This window comes from Abramis brama, assembly GCF_963993115.1.
Source record: "Abramis brama genome assembly, chromosome: 4".
NCBI lineage: Eukaryota > Metazoa > Chordata > Actinopteri > Cypriniformes > Leuciscidae > Abramis > Abramis brama.
The window spans coordinates 46,283,388-46,302,556 of NC_139966.1; the positions used below are offsets into that span (position 1 = coordinate 46,283,388).

At 37.5% G+C, this 19,169-nt stretch overlaps 2 protein-coding genes across 4 annotated transcripts; one reads left to right on the forward strand and one right to left on the reverse strand.

The window, feature by feature from the left end:
- Positions 1–55: 55 nt before the first annotated feature.
- pphln1 (periphilin 1) lies at positions 56–17,094 on the reverse strand. Of its 3 annotated transcripts, none has more exons than XM_084111822.1 (11): positions 17,026–17,094; positions 14,596–14,644; positions 14,233–14,297; positions 13,905–14,135; positions 13,586–13,653; positions 10,352–10,486; positions 10,084–10,259; positions 9,031–9,066; positions 7,606–7,682; positions 5,762–5,893; positions 56–958 (listed from the first exon to the last, which is right to left on the reverse strand). In XM_084111822.1, coding segments are annotated over exons 2-11 (1,116 nt in total). In that variant the 5' UTR covers positions 14,597–14,644; positions 17,026–17,094; the 3' UTR covers positions 56–763. The 3 variants fall into 3 exon arrangements, with proteins under 3 accessions (XP_083967948.1, XP_083967947.1, XP_083967949.1); XM_084111821.1 differs by lacking the exon at positions 17,026–17,094 and adding an exon at positions 15,758–16,128; XM_084111823.1 differs by lacking the exon at positions 17,026–17,094 and adding an exon at positions 15,758–15,931 and having other exon boundaries at positions 13,923–14,135.
- Positions 16,125–18,546, forward strand: zcrb1 (zinc finger CCHC-type and RNA binding motif 1). Its single transcript, XM_084111825.1, has 8 exons — positions 16,125–16,265; positions 16,373–16,471; positions 17,046–17,074; positions 17,170–17,281; positions 17,372–17,479; positions 17,682–17,791; positions 17,922–17,994; positions 18,097–18,546. Exons 2-8 carry the CDS (start codon positions 16,388–16,390, stop codon positions 18,235–18,237), a joined length of 657 nt encoding a protein of 218 aa, XP_083967951.1. The 5' UTR covers positions 16,125–16,265; positions 16,373–16,387; the 3' UTR covers positions 18,238–18,546.
- Positions 18,547–19,169: the final 623 nt, after the last annotated feature.

Below are 19,169 nucleotides of genomic sequence, written 5' to 3' on the forward strand. Positions count from 1 at the left end.
CTTGATTTTTTTTCTCCATTTATTCACTGACTGCTTGAGAAAACTACAAAATATATTTGATTACTAAACACAGCGACTTTATTTAATTGCAAACATGAGATCACAAATAGGGTGTATTAAATCAAAAGGAAAAACATGCATTATAGTAACTTCAAGACAAGTTCTTTAATACTATACAAAGAAAAACTACACAAATACTTGTGTTGGGCTTCATAATATAGTGGCTGGAAATCTTGATTTTGAAATAAAATGAAAATGCATTATTTTCAGCTGCACAGCTTAACCGTACTACAGATAGCAGCAATTAACTGAACCCAAAGAGATTACTCACCATAATTCATTCATCAACATTTAATCATTGCTCCGTAAGAATTTAAGCGATTTAATTGGCAACAACATGGAACCCTTTCAATTTATACATACTTGATTAGGACAACCAGCATTATCTTGTAAATCTCCTCAATGGGTTAGTAAACCTTAGCTTCTGCAATAAATAAGGAACAGAGCAAACCCTCTTCTGGCATTCATTTCCTTGTGTTTGCAATCTATTTTCTTTTTTATTACTCCTTAATGTTGAAAGGTTACAAAGAGATTATACAATCTATCATCAACAGGACTGCATAAATGAAAAATATAAAGAGATTTTCCTTGCCCCGGGAAGATTTCTTTTAGGGGGACACATAAGTCATAAAAACAATGAAGGACTCTTGTGTAGGTTCAGAGATAAACAACAAAACTGCTGGTCAAGTAAAATGGGGCCATCTTAGACAGCAGGTTCAGGCTGTCGTACCACCTCATCGAGTTCAGCAATGAAGTGTTGCAAGTCCGCAAGGCATCGCTCACGGATCTCAACCAGGTTCTCTTTTAGTGGGTTCTGCAGGTGCTTCTCTAAGGTGGGTTCCTTGGACACAAGCATCTTCACCACCATGCCAAACGTCTCACAGTCCTGGCGATAGACCTATACAACACACAGCCCAATGTTTGAAATTATAATGCCGCCAAAATGTCCAACAGGATGATTTAAGAAAATGTATGCATCTGCTTTAAAATGAGTATTGTGTGCATTCAAATGTTAATGGGAAATCCCAAATCACCACATTACAGTATATGTTCATGTCTAGCCACTTACAAAAACTACAACTCAAAAAATGAGAAGGAACTTAAAAGAAAAGGTATTGTAAAGAAAGTTGAGTAATTTTAATTCCATTTGGCTTTCTAACCAACACAGAAACACATGCCTTGATATGCTCAGACAATTTCTTGAAAATAAAAATTAATCCTGGAGCTCAAGAATATGATTTTTTCACTGGCTTGCCCAGGTATCATACTTGTATTTTTCTTGGCAAATGCATTGTGTGGACAATCAGAGCATGGTCTCAAGAACCATCAAACTTTTAATCTAACTTTTTCTGTTCACAGAAGTCATGAGGATAGAGCGTGGTTTTGTTGTGTATGTGGGAGAACGTTCTGTCTTTCTGATCTGCCATCCAGACGATAGTACAAAGCCCCAAACCAAAACTCTCAGAGCTCAGTTATGTTTACTGTGGTTGGATAATCAAACACTTCTGGACATCAAAGCAATGCTTCAGACCCAGGGGAGTCTGCATAACCTCTGCAATTACCTTCACTTACACACAGCCCTTAGGACATGTAACTTATAGCTGAAGATCATATCTTGAAATTTACTCTACAATTTACATCAGGAGACCGATATAAAATCAGACTGTCATGAATTTACGATGGTACAGAGCAACACAATACACCCAACTGAACTAAAAGAAACTGAAACTGGTTAAAGATCTCAACATAGCTTCTTTTGACATGGCCCCAACATTACATAACCAGACAACAACATCTGGAAGTACTTAAAATATAACAGGAACTAAAAAATTGGGCATAATAATAATGTTAAAATAAATAAAGACAATTCATATCCTCAGTGATTCCCACTACCTGCCCCCACAAGCTCTAGGTCTGGAAAGAAATGTGCCCACCCAACTAATTGTGCTGACTAATAATTTTAGCAGTGAGCTCCTCATTAGCTTTCACATGGGCTCTTTCCCATGGCTGAGTCAGGTACTAGTAAAATGAGATCACCTGGTTCCAGGAATCACAGAGGCCCACACACAAAGCCCACAAAGTTCTTGTGTGAGAACTGCCTCTAATAGTCATTTAGTCAAATAGGTTCAATGAGAAGACTCTAATAGTCAATTAGAACATTCCAGAATAGAATGGATAAATTATGTAGAAAGGAAGTTCTCTGTAACCCGAGGCTGCGCATTATGAGAGACTGCAGTTACAGTCAATCTGTGTGACTGTTTAAACCGCATTAACGCTCAGCCAATAAACCTTATAGCCTACAATGCAAGAAGCACAGCTCACATAGAAGTCAAACCAAACCACGCAGCATTCTGTTGGTCCATGTGGTGAATTTGTGTGAAAAACTTGAACAAGAAATCCGTGCGGGGACATGTTTCACCCTTACATAAAATTTGCGATCGCGTAAACTCCTATTAAAATGACAGGATTTCACCAGCGGAATTTCAGAAAGGAAAGGTAAATATGACCACACCTTTAGCCTCTATGATTTTCGAGTCCTTACAATCTATGGGATTTATATTAGCCAGACTGTTTGGACCAATAATAGAACAAGTAGTGTTTCCACAAAACACACGATTTGAGGTATGCCTGCAGTACAAATTGTGCTAATACTTTAATAGTTTGTTTAAATCTGTAACCAAATATGAGTAACAGGTCCTGGACCTGCAAATGGAAACACAAGATAAAGTCAGTATACAAGCTTACCATGAATACATTTTTTTAAAAGAAAAGACCGACAACTACATGTGTGGCCTAATGCAATTCACAATGCCATCCGAGTACAGAATAAAAGACTTCTAGGCTCAGAATAAACCACCACTAAACTCAGTAAGTAAGGATGTTGGCCGAGGTTAACAGAAAGTTTCGAAAGACCACTATTTTTTAAAGTGAATGCTACTTCTGCTGCTTTAGAACAATTAAAATAAACATTTTAACAGCATCAGTTGTGATTCATGAATCTAATTTTAGGAAAAAAATATCTGAACACCTATTGCTGTGTCCTATTATGAGTTGCTTTATAACCTTGAACATACAAAGCCACAAGAACCATGCTAAGATTAAATAATTCATAACAATGCCAAGAATGCTGGGAAGCGATTTCCTGGTGCATGCTCTACTTCCATACACTTCCTATGAACCCCACCTCTGTTACCCAATCAAACAGGAAGGCTGAACGGGACCTCGCGAGTGTGTGTGTGTTCTTGGTCAGCCTTTCATGTGTCATTTTTGTACTGTGGGAGGCTGATTCCTGATTCCGGGTAAAGATAGCAGAGAATTATTCAGGAAGGGTGGGAGAGACAAGGAGGGAAAAGTGGGAAAGTATCTATACACTAATAACTTTCAGAGTGGTTCACTGAAAGTTCACTTATAGTTTAGTAAGACCAAAGCTGATTTTATTATATAAAAAGTATTACATTTTGGTGCATGGTATTTCAATATATTCAGCTGTTCGCCCAGCATTATAGACTAAATATATGAAGGCTACAGCTAACATCAGTTAAATGCAATGAAATTCTCCAATGGAATCGTTTCTGTCATCAAATTTATTGTACATACATTAGAATAGAGATGCCCTCAAAACTGGCAAACATGCACTAAAACCCAGTTTTTTTGTTTTTTTAAGAAATTGATGAGCAAAAAGAGGTATACTCTAATGTCTGTGTTCAGTATAGCAAAAAACATGTAAGGGGATGGTCTTTAGAGCTAACTGTGTATCAGTCTATTATTTTATTTGATCTGACATTTTCAGATCAGACACATCAAACGCGATTAAAGAACGAAGGAATCAAACATCCCTTATGGACCTCAAAAGCTAAGCTTCAGACCCAGATTAAGCCTCACCGTGGACTGCAGAACTATCACAACAAAGATGCCCTACTTACAGTTCTTTAGCAGCAAGGAATTCAGTCTTGTTAGAATTCACATGGGCTCATTTGTAAAATAAACCTCTTGCTGGTCATAACAAAACATTCTAGATTCCTCTTTGAGCATGACTTGAACTGAACTTGTGTGAAGAATACGCTCACTTTCATGAAGAAACGTAACTAGTAAATAAAAAGGCAATAATATTGATTACAATAGAGAGAGAAAAACTAAGGAATAGTTTTTTCCATAAATTAAACTTCTTTCATCATTTACTCACCCTCATGTTGTTTCAAAACTATATGGCTATTTCTTTGGTGCCAATTTTAGCTGTATATGGCAGTCTCATTGATCAATATAATAACGTTGCACTACTTTGCTCTTTATCTAAATATGTAAAACAGAACACGCGAGAGAGACCCAGCATGCGAGAGAGCGAGTGAATAAACGGTTTCAGTTTCAATCAACGGTTACAGTTTCCGCACTGTGCCGAACTGCCTGCACAAACACCGGGACGCACACTGTTATAGTCTGGTTATAGTCAGGTATAGTCAGTGACAGCAGCTTTACGTCACTGTTCGTTCCAAGTTTATCGCGACAGGCTCCATTTCGTCTAAAATGTCTTGTTTTCCACACAAAGCCATCGTACGGTTTCAGAAGACATTGAATCTAGAGCATAAGTCATACAGACCACTTGTATGATGCATTTGAAGCTTGAAATTTTTAGACCCTGCTCAATAGTATTGCATGGAAAAGATTAACTGGCACATTTTTAAAGATTTCTCCTTTTGTGTCCCACAGACCTTTATATGTATATTGTTCAAGTGTATATAAAAAGCATGCTGTATAGAGCATGCAAGCTAAATGTTTGTTAAAAAAAGGTAAAGTAAAGAGTGTAGAGATGGCTAGACCAGATTGAAGGAGAAGCTAAACATCTGGTGGACACTTAAACAGAAACACACACACTTTGTGAAATAACAGGCTTTGGCCTGAAAGGCATCCACACACTGTCACTAAAGTATGTGTGTTCAGGGCAAATCAAAACACACTTCAACATCAATTGAAGGACAGAAAAAAAAAAAAAAAAAAATCCTGAACAAATTACAGAAATGTAGAAAAATCATGCGGAAAAATATGCTTAAGTGATAGTTTGAGAATACAAAGAGCTATTCAATTTCAAACACAAAAATAGACTGATTCAAAGGGCCTCCTGTGAATTAAGAGGAAACCTTGACCATGCATACACAAATCAGATGTGTTTTCTGTATGTAAATAACCCAATAAGCTCAAGGTTGGATCAAAAGCAGTTAAAATCTTGCAGCGTCAGCACCTAGGCTGGTGCTCAATAGGAGGGCTGGCTCACCGCTCCTGGGGGATCCCATCTCTCATTTAATAGGGCCAGTAAAGAGGAAGAGGAGAGAGCAGGAACTTAATTATGATCATTTTGAAGCTGAGACAGTGGGTGTTTTACCCTTGTATCTCCTTAGTAGATGCAGTGACCAAAAAGGAGTGGAGAAAAGAAAATGCATGCAAACGTATTTTTAATTAGGTTATGATGCTGTTGAACAGAATAAATTCTGTAACTTCTATGTAATTAATCTCTCAATCCATTAAAGCATTAATTCACCTAAAAATGTAAATAGCTGAACTTTTTGTTTAACTCTGGTAGTCCTATTAATACAGCATCCTAAACAGGAGGCATTAAAACAAAAATGACAACACACTCTTGCCAACTATTTTAGATACTCTCAGACCCACGGAAATAAAAGATTAAAAGCAACTGGAGCGTTTCTCAAACCTTCTCAATTTCCCGAGCCTTGGCAGCAATAGCTTGAGCTCGTCGCTCCTGAAAGTCGTCCATGACGGATGAGGCTTCATCCACAGTGGCCTGAACTTCATCTGTGGGCCCTTCCACCGATGGCATTTCCTCCTGCAGTTCACAGAACCAGGCATTGTTAAAGCTAGAATAATCCAGAAACATGTTCAGCATAAAACTGCTATAAAGATGTTGGAAATCATCATTCAGGAAAGTAGGAAAGAAAGATGCCTTTTCCCCAGACAGAAAACAGGCAAAGCAAACATCACTGTGTGACAGGATGGAAACAAGTTGGCTCTATTTAGATCTACGTCTTGGACCTGAAAATACTTTTTGTCTCAGAAAATGCATCGTTTCATACCAATTAACCAAACTTAAACCAATAACAATAATTTGTTCTAATTGGGGGAGGAATATAAATTTGAGAAAAGAACTCCAAAAGGCATTACAAACAAATATGAGCCCACCACAGCGAACTACATGCACTTCATTTGTTCTTTGTTCTTCAAAAAATGAATCCCCAAAACAAGTGTGTTTGTTGAACTTAAGAGACCGCCTATCGGGCCCAGTTTACACTGGCAAATTCTTTTCATCTAAGGCACAAGGTTATGGCTTATGCCCCATGAACAGAGCTATGGAAGATGATCAAAGGCTCAAGGACTGAGACGTCCACTAACTAGAAACAACTTTCATCTGCACATGGTTCAGAGGTGAAACTAAGTGATCAAACAAAAGAAACACACACACAGGTTCTTTAGTAGGGCATTTCATGTTGCTTTGGTTCACATATCACAAAATTATTCTGGATAAATCTATTGGAGATGTTCAGATGTATTCACCCATGTTTAGGTGCAACCTCCCACTTCAGTTGCTTATATATATAGGACCATTAGGGATTTTTGTTGTTGCTAGCTACTAAGACGACCTACTTAAATTTATGAAAATATTTTTTAAAAGCATTTTGTCCACTATTTGGGTGACAGAGATGATATATTATAGTTGTAACAGATATACACACAATTATCTGTAATTAAACCATTAAAAAAAAAAGCTTCTTAAGGAAAGCAGTTCTGTCCCATGTCTTGTGAATCAGTAAAATAACTCAACTTGCATTACAGATAAAACTCCAAAAATCACAGAGATTCAAATTAAATTTAAATCATTTTGTGAAAAAACAAACATTAGCAAAAATATTTTTGCATGATTGTTCTCTGATTCAGTTGATCTAAACGCACAAAAAAAAGGGAAAAAGAGGAGAGTACATGAGAAATAAAGTTAAACAAATTTATTTTAGGCTCTCAGAGCTCCCTAGAGTATGTCCAGAGTGCTCTGAGCCTCCGATAAGATCTTGTGATAAAGGCGAGAGTTGAGCTAATGGATTTCACCCTCTTTTTTTAGCCTTGCTGCGGTCTGGGTGGCCCCATGATATCCACAAACTCTCCTTCAGCGACCCGCCGTGTTTTGTGTCAGAACCGTGCTTACAGTCTGAATAAACACGACACGGACCACTTGCCTTTCATGCGCCAAACAGGACCCTTTAAAACCCATCATATGAGGAGAGAGAGAGAGAGAGAGAGAGAGAGAGAGAGAGAGAGAGAGAGAGAGAGAGAGAGAGAGCGAGAGAGAGAGAGAGAGAGAGAGAGAGAGCGAGAGAGAAGCACAAGCAAACAGCTTGGAGTCACTGGTGGAAATTCAAAGAAGATTTGTGGGGTTTTTTGCCATCAGCTGAAATGGCTAGCATGTCACACTTATTATTATTTTTGCGGATGAAAGGGAGTGTTCTGGTAAGCACATCTGTTTGGGAGCTGTGTGTGTGCGCAACTCACCTTAGTGACTGATACGGAGCTATGGGGCGAACCGTCTCGTGATGCACTCACGGAGGGGACGGGGGGCCTTTCCTTGTCTGTAGAAGATGAAAGACTGGGATCAGAACGTAAGAAACAAAGCATCTGTTGCAGGACGCAAGCCAACAATGCAGCTATAGTTTGGACTTGGATCAACATCCCCCAGAAAGCCATGGAAAATGGCCTTGCTTGACTCATTTGGTGCAGTAAACGTTTTCGCATGCTGGAACGGATCCTGCTCGCTTTCCGAATATCCAGCTGGCATGCAGAACCAGGTGGTTCCCTCACTGCTGATCAGGGCTCTTCCCTGCAGGCAAACCACAGCCAGGTGCCTGCAGTGTCACCCCGTGACCCTCTCCGTGTGAGCTGTGGGCTCAACACCTACGGATTCGTTCGGAAAGAGACGGAGTGCTCGCCAAATTGATTCGGAGCGGAGAGGAGTCTATGACTAGAAGTTATGTTTAGATTTAAACAGATTTAAGATTCAAATCTAAACCTCCTTGTGATGTACATGGCATGCTATCAAACATCTGGCAAAGAAAAGTAAAAAGGGAACGGATAAAAGCTAGAAAAGAATGGAAGGTTTAGCAATCAGACACTGGAACACACGCCTGTAGACTTTTTACGATCCCCAGCCAAAGGAAGTGAGAGGAAAGCAGACAAACAAAACGAGGCTCTACGATGGTGCGATTAGCAACGCTTTCTCTCATGTTACTGTGACTGCAGGCTGACCTTTAACTTATAAAGCAAAGCGAAACAAAATCTCATTGTGTGTGAGCCATAAGCTTTCTTTATCAGGATTCAAGAGGAGTCTGACCTTTTTCTTTTTCACAAATTAATTTATTCAGCAAGGATGCATTAAATTGGTCAAAATTAAAGATGTTTATAATGTTTCAAAAGATTTATAAAAAAATAAAAAAATGCATTTTTGCTTTTGAACTTTTTGTCAAAAAAATCCTGAAAATAAAGTGTCTCGCAGTTTCCACAAAAATATCAGGCAGCACAACTATTTTCAACACAGTTCATGTGACCCTGAAGACAGGAGAAATGACTGCTGAAAACTCAGCTTTTCCATCATAGGAATTACTTACATTTTCAAATAGTTTTAAATAACTGTTCTGTTTGAATTGCAATAATATTTCACATGATTACTGCTTTACTGTTACTCTTCACTAAGAGACATCTTTCAAAAACCAACCCCAAACCTTTCAATGGCCTCTCGTATTAATTTATTTATTTGGCACTCTTATTGATAGCTTAAAATTAAGCAACATATTTAAAACTTTGTGACTAACAGGTGATAGAATTGTGCTGCATTCTGCAGGCTCAAATTCAGGTGGGACTTTTGATGCATAATAAATATGACTGGATCATCTGGATCACCCTTAAGCACACTGTTTTACTCACCCGGTCCTCTGCCTAGCCCAATCGGCTCCTCGTATCCTGAAACAAAAGAAAACATTTTTGTACATCATAAAAAATTTTTTTTTTTAAATACCAGCACTGTAATTTTTAGTGACCAACAATTCAGGTGTTTTTCATGCATTTCTTTCATCAGTAATAGAGGTTAGATCATACAGTGTCATGCAAATCCTGCTCCATCTTTTTAGAACAGCATAATCTAGAGACTCTCTTTTGGAGTATGTCAACCAAACCATGTGCATCCAATATTGGCTGCTCAAAGCGTCTCTCTGGAGCTTATTACTGAGGATCTCATTATAGTAACATAGAACAGGGAAACAAACACAGATGGGAGTCTTTATTAGGACAGCTTGAGTGACATCATCGGTGATCTGAGGTCTGCAGTGGACACTTGGGTACAGTCATGTCCAAGCATGTCTATTTTCAAACACAACGACTCAAATCAAACCTGTCTAGGAAGCATTTAGGATGTTTATCTAGTTTATATGAGGAATAAAGCATCCAGGCAAAGTCCTTTCACTCTACAGCTTGGCATATTAAAATGGCACGCAAATGAAGCGTGCAAATTAGTCAAGAAAGCCTTTAAATTAATCAACAGGCTTTCCCACGTCTCAAAAAGTTAATGACAGTTCAAATACTACACTGCAAGCTGTGCACTGACTCTTTGTATCATCTACAGTCTGTGTGTGGGAGATCCCACCAATGAGATTTCTACAATGAAATGACGAAAGGCTTGGAATACTGTCAATACATGTGATGAGAAACAGTTGCTGAAAATTCAGCTTTGACATCACAGTAAAAAATTACATTTAAATATTGTAAATTATAGTAAAATATAGAAATAGTTCTATTCAAATTTAGGAATATTTTACTATTTTAGCTGTATTTTAAACAAATAAATGCAGTGTTGGTGAGCATAAAAGACTTCTTTTAAAAAAAACTCACCAACCCCAAACTTGTGTGTATGTAATATAAAATCAAAATCAAAGAAACACTAAGAAGTGACTAATCATGTAACTGACTGAAGATGTTTCATACTTTTCCCTTGCTGGGGCAAGATAGGGTGCGCTTTGCCCCGCTCTGGTGAGTAGCTGCGGCTGCTTATGCTGGACCCCGACCGACTGTGAGGGGAAGGGGGGACGTCCCGCCGGGCTGGAGAGCGTTCACGTACTGGCGGGAAGGGTGCCTTTCGTCTCAAGCTGTCCCGCTCCTCCCTGTAACAGAGCACAAACACATTCAAGTTTTAAGTATGTGTTTCCTAGTAGAACAATATGGTGCGTTTTACATAACATGTCTGAATACAAACCCCCGGTCCAGATTCATAATGGCCTGCATGAGATTGTCGTCTCCTGCATCGGGGGCTATTGCAGGCAGAGACCTGGGCTGAGGGTAAGAACCCTGGACTCGAGCGTTTGGGGGAGGACCAGCGCGATTACTCGGTCTGAACAGGGAAAGGAAAAAGAAGACAAATATTTGCATTCACATTATGGATAAGAAATATTAGCATAATATATTCTCAATAAACAGTTAAATAGATACTAAACCAAAACTTTTTCTTTTTTTTAATCAAAGTATGTGTGGTTTAAGTAGTTGCTTACTGTCCTCTGACAGGTTAAGGAGGAGGTTAAAGTGGGCACAGTCATTTAATCTTGTTTATATGAACCATGCCCTGTAGGGTCATGCACTGAGTGTACTGAGAAGAACTGGTGTGACTGGGATGGTCATTTCAGATGTCTAAATAAATGTTTTTGACCTGTAAAATGTCATATCTAACACTTATGACTTTCTAACTTCAGCGGAACACAAAAGAAGATATTTTAAAGAATGTTTCAATCGTTTTTATCCATATTATGAATGGCAATGGGGTCCAAAACAACACTTGAACTCACTTTCATTCTATGTTGAATGATTTCTAAGGGTCACTGAATATTCAGAAAATCAGGGTCAATTATGATTTAGTAATGTCCATAAAGACTTATTTGAAACCTATTAGTTATGCAGGGCACCCCTGGTCCTGATACAGAGGAGATTCTCTTAAACTAGTCTCCACACTGGGCTCTGCCTCATTTAAGACTTTACCTCTATGTGTAAGACCATGCCAGAGGCTTCACATCCTGCTTGTAAATTGCAACTCAATATAAACTGCACAAAGAGGAGGGCAAAATGAGGCTTGTAAAAAGTTGCAGTGCTGCCTAACAGAGCAGCACCGCAGCTCTGCCGAGTTCACCCGCAACCAAGACATTCATTAACACACATCTGTTCTAGCGGCAGTAAAACCCCCTTCAGTTTACTCTGCTCCCCCTCGACTCGGTTTCCTTGCTAAGGCCCTCCGGTCGCGCAGGCCGATTACGTGCCACTTATATGGCCTGCCGCGCAGGAGAGCGGGACGTAAAAGAATCACAGGCACCTGGTCCGAGTGACCCTGGCCTGAACCCCAGCCAGGTTCCTCTCTCACAAACACACACGACAATGTGTCCGCACACAGTGACCTCGCAAAACTTTAATGACCCTCACATCTGTTTGAAGTGCAGGTGACCCTGTCTGCCCTGGACTAACAGAGCAAATTACCACATGTCTGTCTTTACTGCCAATATGAAGCCAGGATATTAGCCCAAGCCAAAAAAAAGGTTAACCTCTCACTCCAAATCGCAAGCCATCACAATAGATTAAAGCACTGAAAAGGTCAAAACAAGTACTTTAAAGCACGTCTGACATCCAAGATTATACGAATTAGCAGGACAATGCTTTATATGGCCGTATAAAGAACATTTATTTAAAACGGAATCTTTAAAAATGTCTGATTTTAATATAAAGAGAGGCTTAGACAAGCATGCTTTACTGACTAAATACAAAAGCGCCACCAAGTGGTAAGACTGGGTTTTGTCCAAATATTCTTTTTGGTATTATTTTAAAGAACTTATTTTTTATAAATAATTAAATATACACAGAATTAAATATGTGTGTGAGTGTGTGTGTTTAAAATGAATGAAATAATTAATTGCATGTATATTTATTTATAGAATAAATATACTAATATATATATATGTGTGTGTGTGTGTGTGTGTACAAATTATAGAAAATGTATCATTGTCAGCATGCTCAAAGTTTAGCCAGTGTCCTCATTTGTCAAATGTCTCTGAAGAAATTTAAACCCTATGCAAGTGTTTTGTGTTTCTACTTTTAACAAAAATACTGTATTGTTGTACAGACTCTGAAATTGACCAATTAAGAAAACCATGATGTCACCATTTAAAAGTTTTGCTGACGCTCTCTTTTAGAAGTGGTGGACCAACACGAGGTTCATTTGGCTGCCCTCCATCCCTGCTGTGAACAGTTGCGATTCATTACTGGAAAGAGTCAGATTGAAGGGGTGGTTGAATATGATTTCACTTTTCTAACTTTATTTAGTGTGTAATGTTGCTGTTTGAGCATACACAACATCTGCAAAGTTACAATGCTCAAAGTTCAAAGCAAATTAAGATATTTTCTTTTAAAGAAACTGCTTTTTAAGGACTACAACAAATGGCTGATAAGGACTCCACGACATTCCTCCCGGGTTAGTGACATCACTAATCCTAAAATTTACATAAACCACGCCCCCGGGAATGCGATTTATAGATTATCAAGACAGAATATGCTAATCAATGACTAGAAGATAACTACACATAAGCAACATAAATTTACCAACTAACCATTCAGAAATGTTGTCTACATGTTGTCACTTCTTCTTGAGTCTCTCCATCTTTCTGACTTCGGTTTGAACATAAAAGGCTAAAGGTTTTTGAAATTTCCAGTGCATGTCTGTGTGAGGTAAAAGGACACAAGCTGTTGAAGCTCCGCCCCCTGTGCCGCAAGCAGCAGCTGTGTTTTTGCTCACCCTCAAAAAGTGACAAATTTAACATGCTATATAAAAATATCTGTGGGGTATTTGAGCTAAAACTTCACATACACACTCATTACACATTAAAGACTTATTTTATCTTGTGAAAAGGGCATTATACCACCCCTTTAAGACATATACGGAATACCACTGGGATGCTGGGTGACTGTCTGTGGGTATTTCCAAGGGAGCTGAGCCAAAAAACAAAAACAAACAGAGAATGTAGGACAACTCAGAGTTTGATTTATGCTCTGTATTAAGAAACTTCACTTTGAGTGAGAGAAGAAGGGAAGCCAAGAAAGAAAGTATAAAAACAAGCTGGAGGGAACACAGCATGTTTCCAAGAGGAACAGGTCTGCCATCTGCTGGGGAAATTAAATTAGTTTGAATGAACATCCCTCCCTACCCTTGACCCCGTTTACACTCCGTATTAAGATCCACTAAATAAGAGTGTAAAGAGGATTCAAAATGTTTTTTAAGGTCACTCAAACCACATTTGGAGGTTAACTTCCGCAATCTCTAATCTGAATATATGGCAAGAGAGAGTATTTCCTCAATTTCCAAAGAGCAAAAAGAAATAAAAGAAGTCTTAGTTTATTCAAAATAAGCCCATCATATAATACATATTTTCCTTTGTGGCAAGCTGTACTCGTGAAATACCTAAAGTCCATTTGGCGACCACCATGAGGTTCCTCTCTTGGCCCTCTGTAGTACTGGAAGTCTTCCTGCTGAAATGCAAAACACAATGATATGATGAAAATGCAAGACACACAATTGTAAAGTGTTTTCCATATCTGATCTTTTAATTTTACATATCTTTTTCTTTTTATTGAACTGATTGATAACATTACAAAGAGTCATCTCAGGACAATCAAATAGCAATAAAATGAATATTCCTAATATTAATATTCCTACAACACAAAAGACACTAGTAAAAATACATAAGAAAGTAAAAAATACATAAAAAATGAATCCATACCTGATCTTTGATGCTTACCCTTCGACCAGGTGGCCCACCCCTGTGGTCATTTGGAAATGAGTGATGGCTGTCTCCATGGTAACCTCTCTGATCATCTCCATGGTAGTTGCGAGGGGCACCGTTTGGGTAAAACCGTGGGGCATCGTATTCAAAACCACCACGGCCATAGTCCTCGTCCGGCCGCCCAAAGGGAGGTCTCCTATCTCCTTGAGCTCCTCTTGGAAATGGACCCTGGAACGTCAAAAGAGCTCAAGCAAGGCTGTTTCTTTCACAGCATGATCCAAATGTCTGATCATGGCCAAAACAATTATGACAAATAAGTATTTACCGCTCTGTCTGGAGGAAACCGGTCCTCGTAAATATCTCTAATATTTCGATCTCTCCTAAAAGCCACTGAGGTACAAACAAACAGACACAGATGACAAATTAACATTATTTAAACCACTGTAACAATATGGAACTTACACATGAGTTATCTAAAAATTTTATTACATCAAAGTTAAATTATTTTAAACTGTATCAAATTAAAACAAAAGAACAGGCATTTATGACAACCAGAAAACCAATAAATAACTTTAAAAACTGCATAATACTGACAAATATTTTATATTTATTAATATAATCATTTTAAATAATTGTTTTATTATATTTTAATCAAACTTTAAAAAACATATTCCTCTAAATAACTTACTTTTAGTTTCTGGATGGAAAGTCGATGTCTTCAGTTGTATGACGATTATCTAGTAACAAATGAGACAGAAATATATAATAATAACCATTTTTCTGGTCTGTTCCATGCTGTTGGAATGACCTGCCCAACTCAACCAGAGCGATATATATATATATATAACATATTTTTCGGCAACACTTGGTCCATTAATACTAACACTTTATCTTATATTCTATATCTATTATCTTTATATATGGGAAGGGTCATAGCACTTGCATATTGTTGTCATATTGTTAGTTTAACTGCTTCTATTGTTCTCATTTGTAAGTCACTTTGGATAAAAGCGTCTGCTAAATGAATAAATGTAAATTTAACTATTAAGTATTACTAATAAATATATAGAGTTTTGCCTAACAGAAAATAGAAAACATGCACACACAAAAAAAAAAAAATAGCATTCACACTGACTTATTCACGTAACATAACAACACGTAGAAAATACACATTTTTAGTTTAAAAATAAAATATTAAAGGCTAGATGGCGTTGTTGGCGCACAACCCCTTTTTTCATGAATGTATTTTACAATGCAGCAGGGCCCCGAGTTCATTATTGTTTTTGCAAAACAGTTGCTATTTGATTTTGACCACAAATCGTTACTGGTTTAATTCCGCTAAAATATACATTTCCTGACGTAAGAGAACGTTGCTATGCAACAAAAAACAACGATATGATGTTGATGCGCTGCGCATTGACAAGCTAATCGGGCTGAAATGCTGTATTGACCAATCAGTAGACCTAAAACTAAACTTTTTATGATTTAATTTAAATAATAGCGTATAATATTGTATTATATTATCATCTGCTTTCAACATTGTGATTATTAGATCGATAAGTAAAAATGCTTAGTGTAATCGAAACCTATATGTTTGTATCACAGAAAGCACGCGCTCATCCGAACCTGTCTTTATAGCTCAACTGCGTTGACCTGTTTATTTGTGCTACAATTCACAGTCAACGAGGAATCAACTCCAATTTATAATAATTTGTGTTTTTACCCAAATGCACGTATCTCCAGCAAACAAACTCTTATTTATAATAAACTCATTTAAATCAGACTCTGCAATACCGTTTTTCACCAGTACATACAACACATGCATAACCCCAAAACAAGCGTTTACATACCGTTCACGTGCTTTGCTTGACATATCTCCTGTCAGTTTACCATTTTTGTAATCTTTCGTAGTCAAAAAACTTTTATGAAATAATAATTTTGAGACCAAACGTGGCGAAACACTCAGCCCGTTGACAAACAAAACTCCACAGCCACAATCAAAAACACGTTTCCGGATCCAGACCAAATATTTTTTCAAAATAATGACTGACAATCTTTAAAAAATAACTGCTAAATTAAAATTGATGCTATTGTTCACTATATATTTATTTTAATGTCGTTTAATGAGTCCTGTTGATTTATATTTGTAGAAATACATTTTGTGAATTTGTTTTCCGAGAGAGACTGCTATGTTGTGACAGCGGTGTCCTTTTTTAACTTCCGGGTCACGCTGAGCTGCTGATATTTTGAATTGGATTATACGCTGGTTAAATATCTACATTTTAGACAAATTAGACATGACAAACGCAGTTATTTTCATCATCGTTAATATGCTTTAAGTAAGATTCTCGTGGTTAAGTAAGTCTGAAATGTGTTTTATTAAATTGCCCGTAAGCTATTTTAGTACCATATTTTGCTTTATGTGTATATGCATGTTGTGATAAATGTTATTTGTTCCTTTTTAGATATCAGAGATAAAGATGAGTGGTGGTTTAGCGCCCAGCAAAAGCACTGTTTATGTGTCGAACATCCCATTCTCCTTGACAAACAACGATTTGCACAAGGTAACGTTACCCTGTTGCATGTTACAATTATGTTGACAATAAGTGGACCCATTAATTATATAGGGGAGAGTGGGGTAATATAAATAATTATATTTCAGCTGAAATTAGAATAAAGCATCTATATCATATAGGGACAAAGAAATAGGACTTGGGGATAAGCTGTCTCATGTCAAAATGTTCCCTCATTGAGTTCTCAAAGCTTCTCTAACATATCATGTTGTGGGAAATCTATTATCATATTCTTGGGGTTCTTATCAGTGCTCTGTCTAAAGAAGAAATCCTGCTTGATGTTTTTCAACAAGACCAGTAATTTCCTGCACTCGGATGCAAAGCTCACTATCACTAGTATTAGTTGAGCAAATGACACATCTTACCTTGAAGCATCTGACACACTTCACTGTTTATGTTGGGCACTCTCTAAATATATGATTAAATATATGATTAAGTTTCTTAGAATAAGGGATATCTACTCCCCCCCCCCCCCTATATTACATTATTTTACTACAAAATTTTTAATTTTTAAAGCATTTAATTTATAAATATCATTTACTTACTTTTTGCAATTTCCCCACAGCTATGCTCGAAATATGGCAAGGTTGTCAAGTAAGTTTCCTTTGGTCTGCAATGAAGAGATTGTTATACTCATTTCACTATATCAAAGTATATCTTGATCATAGTTGCAATGTCATTTTCTGAAGGGTGACTGTTGTCAAAGATAAGCAGACACGGATGAGTAAGGGAGTGGCGTTTGTGCTGTTCCTAGACAGAGAGACTGCTCATAATTGTGCCCGCTCGCTAAACAACAAACAGGTATGCTGTTTTAACATAACATTAAGACTTAGTAAGTGTTTGATTAAAAAAAAAACCACATGGAGCCAAAGTGCTTGATTGCTCTTTCAGTTGTTTGGGAGAACGGTGAAGGCCAGCATCGCCATTGACAATGGGAGAGCTACAGAATTCATCAGAAAGAGAAACTACACAGACAAATCCAAGTGTTATGAATGTGGGGTAGGTTTTCTGATCCATTAATATTGTTGACGTGTTGGTTGTGTTGTATTTATCATAGATAGATATCATAGAACTTCCTATATGAACAATTTCACCTGTTTACTAATATGGTTTTAGTGAAGTCTTGTACAATTTAAACTTTATGGATGGAGAAAAGTTTTTGAGATTCTCACTGTTTTGTCATGTCATTTGTCTCTGCTAGGAAGAAGGGCACTTGAGTTACGCCTGTCCCAAAAATTTACTTGGAGAGAGAGAACCTCCACCTAAAAAAGAAAAGAAAAAGAAGAAAAAGGTTCAGCAGCCTGAGGAGGTGTAAGTACTTCCTAGTGGAATTAATCATTTAAACTAGTCCCTAGTATGTACTCAATGCAATTAATATTTTATATGTAATTAATTTAAAATAATATAAGAGAAAATAAATATGTTGTTTTTGTCCTTTTAGAGAACCAGAGGACAGTGAGGAAGAAGGAGAGGATCCAGCATTGGACAGTTTAAGTCAGGCAATTGCTTTCCAGGTCAGTGAATATTATATAAACTATGGTTCAGTCTTCATACATTAATATTCCCAGTAAAAATGGGCTCAAAGAGAAATCTAACTTTTTGCCTGTCATCATCAGCAAGCACACGTTGAGGAGGAGGAGAAGAGAAAGAAGCAGGTCACAGAGGATGCGTCTCACGCATCTACATCAGATGACACCCACAAGCCCAGGATCAAAAAGAGCACCTACTTCAGTGATGAGGAGGAGCTCAGTGACTGATTCATACTTTTATGTGCTCAATACAGACTGCCTCTTCTCAACTGCTTTTAAGTCACATACTGATCTAAATTTCTAATTTTGTCAAACTATATGTTGTCATAAAAGGCAGAGAAAACTTCTACGTATCTTGATCTGAGATGTTGGTTGTGATTTTATGCTCCTCATTCAGATGATTACACATCTAAATATTTGGTATATAGTATTGTGATTGTTTTTTTATCTTGTAAATATAGTTTAGTTTTGTGCATTTCACATATACATTATTATTTTTGTTCCAGGAAGCATGGAAAATAAACCATTTTAAAATAACTTTCTGTCTGCTCTCAGCTGTCATTTGAAAGCTTTTGAATGCATTTTATTCACACACTGATATAATTCAAACACACTGGTCTTGATAACCAATAATATTTCATATTATTATCAAGGTTTAAAATAAGTGTCTGCATTCTCAGTAAGAAAGACCTCAAACATCAAAAATAGCAGTTTGCATTAATTGCATGATATTACTACATATCATTAGCAGATGTAAGTTTGTGAAATTTCCACACATTTCATGAATATACATAGCCTGGAAATCCAGACCTAAATCTAAAAGATTAATGGTCTGGCGTCGACTAATAAAAATCGTCCAGGGGTGCGTTTCCCGAAAGCATCGTTAGCCAACTATGGTCGCAAGTTCCCTCGTTACCAATAGAGTTCAATGGACATTGCGATGAACTTGCGACCATAGTTGGCCAACGATGCTTTCGGGAAACGCACCCCAGCTCGAGGGGTGGCACCAAGTATGCATTTGAAAATCTCACTGCACGCAATTGGATAACACTATGACCAATCACAACAAGTTATCGCTTAGCTACCTGCGGAGCTAACTGGTAGATTAGACTCTTACCGTATCCGGTCGGCAAAACAGCAAAAACGCCCTTCTTGCAGAG